This window comes from Cucurbita pepo, chromosome LG02 (assembly GCF_002806865.2).
Source record: "Cucurbita pepo subsp. pepo cultivar mu-cu-16 chromosome LG02, ASM280686v2, whole genome shotgun sequence".
Lineage (NCBI taxonomy): Eukaryota > Viridiplantae > Streptophyta > Magnoliopsida > Cucurbitales > Cucurbitaceae > Cucurbita > Cucurbita pepo.
In genome coordinates, this window is record NC_036639.1 from 11,842,326 (window position 1) to 11,849,881 (window position 7,556).

A 7,556-nucleotide genomic window follows, 5' to 3' on the forward strand; every position below is an offset into this window, starting at 1 on the left:
TTTTATTCGTTTAGGTAACGTTATATTATTAAAATAATTTTTTTTTTTTTGTTTAAATTTTAAAATACATGAACTTAAAGGAACCCGACAAATTGTAATGAAATATAAGATGGAGTAGTTACAAAAAANGCAAATAAGTGGAAAAGATCAACGCCACGTGTCATCATCCCCTACCTAATCATTTATTCTATTCTTTATTTTCAATCTTACGTGTCCAAACTTTGGACACCTCTTCAATTTTGTCNAGGAAGCAAAATTCCTTGTCGGATAAGTTTCGACCCGTACAAAAGGCATAACGATTTGGGCACTGTCTTGGAGAGAGGCTTGGTGAAATAGACATGTCTGTGAAGATGCGGACTATCTGCACCTGGACAGGAAGACCCTATGAAGCTTCACTGTTTCTAGGATTGGCTTTGGGCCTTTCTTGCGCAGCTTAGGTGGAGGCGCGAAGAAGGCTCCCTTCCCAGGGGCCCGAGCCATCAGTGAGATACCACTCTGGAAGAGCTAGAATTCTAACCTTGTGTCAGGACCTATTTTTTTTTTTTTTTTTTTTTTTTTTTTTTTTTTTTTGTAGATTAGATTATTTATTAAAAAAAAAGAAAAGACAGAATTATTAAGCATAAAATTTCAATTAATTTCTTTTATTAAAAAATAACTTTTGTTCCTTTAATCCATCATGTTTTTTTTTTATTTCTTTTGATTTACAAACTCCTAAGGAAGCAAAATTCCTTATCGGGTAAGTTTCGACCCGTACGAAAGGCATAACGATTTGGGCACTGTCTCGGAGAGAGGCTTGATGAAATAGACATGTCTGTGAAGATGCGGACTACCTGCACCTGGACAGAAAGACCCTATGAAGCTTCACTGTTCCCTGGGATTGGCTTTGGGCCTTTCCTGCGCAGCTTAGGTGGAGGGCGAAGAAGGCCCCCTTCCGGGGGGGCCCGAGCCATCAGTGAGATACCACTCTGGAAGAGCTAGAATTCTAACCTTGTGTAAGGACTTACGGGCCAAGGAAATATTTGTATATTTGATGACAGTTCATAATTTTGAATTTCTATTTAATTTTTTAATAAATTTTTAAAAATTTGCTTTAAAAAGTAAAATTTAAAGTTTTGTGAAAATAAAGCTATTTTAAAAAGATTAGAGAGAATAAAGCAATTTATTAAAATTTAAACTTTAATGAAGAATAAAAGTTTGATGGGTATTATTTTTATGATTTATCCTAAAAAAATTAATTTTCCAATTCCGAAATGTTATATTCCACGTCACAATTTCCAGCTAACGCAACCATTTAAGACTCAGCTTTTTTATTAATAATAATATTATTATTATTTAAATCTATATATCTCTGAAGATTACCGGCTGGCAGTTCTTGGACTATAAATACCTGTCAACTAGTTTTCTCTGCAATTCCCGATCTCATTTCCCCTCACTGATCCATTAGATAAATTCACTGAAACGAAAATGCCGAAGAAGGAGTTGTTGGAGCATCATCGAGAGGATGCAGATGGCCCCAACGCTAAACCACTATCTCGCGATGATTTTCCTCCAGACTTCTTCTTTGGCGTTGCCACTTCCGCTTATCAGGTTCCTTTTTACTTGTTCAAGAACAACAATGTCAACAATAGCTTGCATTTTCTTCAATGTCTGCATGCTCATTTATTTTATCGTTACTTTCGCCTTGTGATTTCGTTTTGCGCTATTCGTTTATCTCTTGTATTTTGGAATTTGTTCTGTTTGGATGATTTAATTTGAATGAATCGATTGCATGAATCGCGATGTTTTAAGTATTTTTATTGGTTTTAACCTTTTCGATTCGTTTTTGTTATTTTCGATTTCTGAGCTTCATTGCGACTCCTGAGGCGTTCTGATTTTCCTGATCTCTGATTGTTCGTTTCTTCCTCTTTTATAAATCTCGATTCGAATTTGATAAATATACCTTTCGCCGATCGGCTCTTTCTTGCTACCTCCGATCTGTAAAATGGAAATTTGCGTGGTTTTCATTCACAGAGTATATCCTCCTTCCAAATCGTACTGTTTCTATGTTAGGCGTTGCTTAATTTCCTTTCAGCTATACGATAGGAGCTAGATTTTATAAGTCCTCAACAGTGAGAAAGTTTGATTTCCTCTTTTATCACTACTTTCATATGCTTTCATTTTCTGAATATTTTTTCAGATTTATTTTTCCAATAATAATTACAAATATAATATATTTTTAAAAAAATAATTCCAAATATCTATTAAAAATAATTTTAAATAGAACTTTATTTTTTAAACTTATAAATCATTGATCAACTAAGAGAAAAGTAATCAAGATGTGTAGTAATTAATTAACGTAAATTTATGATTAATTATAGCCGTAATAATCAGTTTTACTCCAAAGACAATACTTAGGGTGAGGGATCTGAATCATCGTCTTAATGATAGTCAATTATTTTCATAAAAATGTTATTTACTTAAATTTTACAGTATATTTAAACCTTTCACTTCTCTCATTATATATTTTGTTTGTATACTTTCATTTTACTTCTTTTATGATAATATTTTATTTGTATTTTTGTAATTTTCTTATAGAAAAAGCAATTATGATGAAGAATAATATACTTTATTTGAAAATTTAATTATTAGTATAATTTTGAAATACGTTAACTTCTCTTTTTATATTTGTGGAATTTTTTTAAAATTTACCATCAACAATTATTTTCAAACGTTAAGATAAAAGTGCAACGCATGTGAGCATTGACTAGTTTCGCCAAGGGAGTGCTTTGGTGATTGCAGTGAGCACATTGATTAATATGGTTGAATAATACAAACATTGGTTATTAAATCAGTTTGTGGCCATCCCTTTGATGTGAAAGGCTGATTAAGAATATAAAGAGGTCAATGATTAAAGGATTCTATACTGAACTTGCAAGAAGATCAAACGTTTCGTCTCTCACGTCTGTGGGCTTGAGATCGTTTCTAAAATCAAAGTAATATATTAAAATATATAAAATCATTATTTGTGAAGAATATCACATTCCTTTAGCATGCATTGCACCGGTTTAATAAAATGTTGGAATCAAAATTGTTCTCTTACTTATACTTTTATTAATTAGTTAATTAACTAAATCAGAAATAGTAATAGAAAAATCTCACTATAGATAATTAAAAAATCATAAATTTGATTTTTCAGGTTGAAGGAGCTGCCAAGGAGGGAGGTAGAGGTCCTAGCATCTGGGATGAATTTTCACATATTAAGGGTAGCCATTGATCTTTAATCTTGAAGTTCGGTCATCCCTTGAAATTTCTCTAACCAGATAGCTAAGTTTATTTTCTTGTGGTTAAACTTATTCTGTTTCTACCATGTTTGCAGGAAATATTATTGATGGTGGCAATGGCGATGTAGCTGTGGATCAATATCACAGATACGAGGTTGGTCAACTTCACTCTTAAGAGTGTTCACCAATTATTTAATTTCCTTATATAAAAAGAAAATTTGTGCCTTTGATTGTTGTTCATGGTCACCTAATTTTGCAATTCTGAGCTCTTACTTCTTGCCTTCTTAGAGATTGTTTCTGCTAGTTAAGTCCAAGATTTAAGTTAAATCCTTTCTTCATTATACAAATCCAATGTATGAGTAGCTCTCCCTTCTAAATATTTAATCAAAAGTTGAAGTTACTGTTTCTTTGGTGCTTTGTTTATAATATGAAAATTGCTTTAAAAAAATTCAAATTTTAAATTTAATATAATTTTCCAAGGATTAATTAATGTACGTTACCTAACTTTGTGTTGTGTTTTGATACTTTGAGGGCAAGGAACAAGGAGAAAAATTTGGTCTAGGCAATTTTACCTTTTCATGTTTCTTCGAATACTCTTCCTCGGGTGCTTAAGGAGACATTGAGGTGGAACTAAAAGAGATTTACGTAACAATGTGCCTGGGGCTTTTAGATTTCATCTCGTCTCTTAGGTGATGATTACGGCATCCAGGTCCAGTGTAAGAGTCTGACAGCCCCTTCCTTATGTTTCTCTCTCAAGGGAACAAGTTCCTTAATTCAATTTCCAACGGTTATCTTCATGTTTCAAGAATCCTTCATAGATTTGGAAGTTGAAATTTAATGGCAAGTGGAGAACTGGAAAGGGATGCTCAAGAACCAAGGGTTCAACAAAGTGTAAGGGTTTTCCTAAAATCAGATATTTGCTCTATTTTCCTGCATAGCCTCGTATTTACCACTTAAACACATTGCGAAGGAGCCTTGATGTTTTGAGAGTATATCCATAATAGTCGACTTAAGAAGAAGAGTTCCTATTTCTATAATACCAATGCTGAGAGCACCCACATGAATAAGAGTAATTTCCAATCAACCAAATGACACCCTACCTTGAGGCTCCTCCTACAAGAAAAAAAAAAACGATCAATTTCTCAAGTCTTCCACCTTGTCACCATTTTCATTCGCTCAGCTAGTTGAACCGTTCTCCTTGAGATATTAGATTTGTGTTGCATTGATGTTTTCTAGAGGCACCACTGAATACTACCATGATGTTATCTTAGGTAGCCATTTGGATGAAAAGGCTAATATGATTTCATTATAAGCCAATAAAGGTCTTATCATTTTGGATTAAAAAAGAAACAGAAACTTTTGCAAATAGAGGAAGACAGGTGTTCTACTTCCTTATCGTTGTCCATCTTACTTCCTCCAATTGCAGTGTTGAGGATAGGGCTTACTGCAACCACTCACTAATTTTTTTATCCATACCAACTAGAAGGAATGTTGTAGGCTTCCCTACGGCGGTTTTGATACCCCTCATCCCCCTTCCTGCGCATTTTGTATCTGGTCATGCTTCATTTGGACTGTTTCTTATAAAAAGGAAACAGATTACATATTTAAATCTCATATTTTCTTTATACGGCTACATTGGCAGGTTCTTTATTTTAATTTTTTTAATAGAATAATTACATTATTTATTATTTATTACTTTGTGTACGTTTAGGAAGATGTTGAACTAATAGCAAAATTGGGATTTGGAGCTTACCGCTTTTCAATATCATGGTCCCGCATATTTCCTGGTATGTGCTTTGTAATATCTTCACTGCATTTTGGCTAATATCAAAGGAATATATCTGCATGTGGCACCCCCTCGATATTGTAGATGTACATTTAAACCTCAAAAAGGAAGAAAAAAAAAACAAAGCTTTTCATTTTAAAGAGAACATATATATTCTTTGTTTTTTTAAGGAGAGCAAAGCTTTTCATTTTAAACAAGAAAGGAAACTTTTCGTTGATGTAATGAAAAGGAGTGAGGCCCTCCAATACCCTAGTTATTAAAAGAAAAGCCATCTTCTTTTTCTCTTGTTTTTGTCCTGTTTTCCCTCTATTTCCTCCAATCCTCTTGAAGAATTTTTGTAGTTATATTATTTTCTCTCCCTTGGTTATTTCCGTCTTGTTATTTTTACTGGCCTTTTAAACCACCCACATTCTGTTGTTTTCGATTCTTAGCATCACGACCATTCTAAGGATGCAGAAATTATACAAATTTAAAGTCTCTTTGCTGTTTTATTGCAATGTCTACTGATGATCTTTTTCCTCTTTCAGATGGTTTGGGGACCAAAGTCAATGTTGAAGGGATTAGTTATTACAATAACCTAATCAATGCACTTCTTGAAAAGGGTAAAAATCTCTTCCTATCAATTTCATTTTTTAGCTCAGTTAGGGGGGAAAATTGCTGACGGATTTTAGTTATTTTTTTGCAGGCATTCAGCCTTATGTAACATTGTATCATTGGGATCTTCCTTTGCATCTTCAAGAGGCAATTGGAGGGTGGCTAAATAAAGAAATTGTGTAAGTTCTTTGCTTGGGAACTATGTGGTCTGAACAACTATGTTAATTTCAAAATGCACTGTCTTCTGCAAAAAAATTTTAATGAATAGTATATGATTCTCTTACTGGTATTTGGTTTACATGTGTGTATAAAGCTCGGGTTCTTGTAGGTTGGAGTAGCAAAGTCGTAAGTTTTTTCTAGCGTGTTTGGGTTGTGCAGAGGAGAGGGAAAGGTTTTATAAGTTTGAGATTGTATGAACTTCGTTTGGAGTTGAAGTATAGCTTGAAAAGTGTTTCAATATCTAGTGTAATTTTAATGTTTCAACTAGTGGGATTAACAAAGTTGCAATCTGGAATAAATTATCCCTCATATCTATCAAATGTAGGCTAGGGTATAAAAGCTAAACTCAGATTCAAATTCCCTTACTGACGTCTCCTTTTGTGTGTGTGTGTGTTTACCTATGTATGTGCCCAACGTACATGGTGAAACTAAATTCCATCTTACAGACTTAACAAAACATCCTATAACCTTTGCATCTTCATCTCCAAAGAGAGAGGGAGGGAGAGAAAACACCATCAACTCAATCTGAGCAATAAATGAAAAAGGAGGCTTTATTTAAAACTTAATATAGCTTTTTTTTAATTCTTAAATATATATATTGTCGTCTTTGAATAATACCTCCAGTGCATTTCTTCAATCTGTGGAAATCCTTGAGTGAAAATTGGTTGGCGTAGTCATATTTCACACGAGATAAGCATCTCGATCTTGTTCTCTAATTTTGCTCAATGGTCTTCTTAATGATCAATACAAGTCTATTGGCAACTACATTTTTTCATCAAGAAATGAAAAGGGTCTAATGTTTGAGGACACAAACTCTGCATGGAGTGAAAAAAGAACCAAGAACCAAACGAATACAAAAGGAGCACTAAGGCAACCCAAAAAAGAACAAGAATCTGTAAAGAAAACTTAGTAAGNAGAACCAAGAACCCAAAAAAGAACAAGAATCTGTAAAGAAAACTTAGTAAGCACCTAATTTGACTGTGAGTTTCTTTAGTAAGCACCGTGACAATGTTAGTTGAACACCTTGAGATTTCTTTTTGTTTTCCCGGTCATGTTTTATGTTTGTTAACCTGACATCTACACTGAGCATGTTTGTTAACCTCAACAACCAAAAAACCAACATAGTTTAGGGTCTACTTTACTATTTTTTATGATGACTTCAAATGATATCTTTCAACCATCAATACTTTTCAATCATTTGTCTTTTTTTCTATATGTTGTATAATCATTTAAATCTCATATATCTGTAAATCATTTTGCAAGTTCCATGTTGACCACCTGTTTTATAACTTCCTTGGCGAACAAACAGAAATTACTTCGCAATCTACGCAGAAACTTGTTTTGCAAGTTTTGGTGATAGAGTGAAGAACTGGATTACCATTAATGAGCCTCTTCAAACATCCGTGAATGGACATGGAATTGGTATCTTTGCTCCAGGAAGACGGGAAAATCCATCAGTTGAACAATATTTGACTTCACACCACCAAATCTTGGCCCATGCAACTGCTGTATCCATTTATCGGAAGAAGTACAAGGTATGCTATCCAAACCTGTCTTCACTAAGGACCCTCCTATTGTGTTTTCATTTTTATATCTTCTGATGAGTACACGATTTAAATATTTGAATCTCTCTTCGTCCTTGTCAATATGCAGTGTACACTTGATCCTCAATTTAGATTTGTTTTGCGCCCCCCCCC

General features: G+C 33.7%; 1 protein-coding gene across 1 annotated transcript in view; it reads left to right on the top strand.

Moving 5' to 3' along the window:
- Window positions 1-1,375: 1,375 nt before the first annotated feature.
- LOC111788730 (beta-glucosidase 42) overlaps window positions 1,376-7,556 on the top strand; it is a 9,524-nt gene continuing 3,343 nt past the window's right edge. The window contains exons 1-7 of the mRNA XM_023669192.1: window positions 1,376-1,587; window positions 3,176-3,242; window positions 3,356-3,414; window positions 4,972-5,047; window positions 5,574-5,648; window positions 5,732-5,819; window positions 7,169-7,394. Of these exons, the coding sequence (XP_023524960.1) occupies window positions 1,465-1,587; window positions 3,176-3,242; window positions 3,356-3,414; window positions 4,972-5,047; window positions 5,574-5,648; window positions 5,732-5,819; window positions 7,169-7,394 (714 nt within the window). The 5' untranslated portion in view covers window positions 1,376-1,464. The remainder of the gene's footprint in view (window positions 1,588-3,175; window positions 3,243-3,355; window positions 3,415-4,971; window positions 5,048-5,573; window positions 5,649-5,731; window positions 5,820-7,168; window positions 7,395-7,556) is intronic.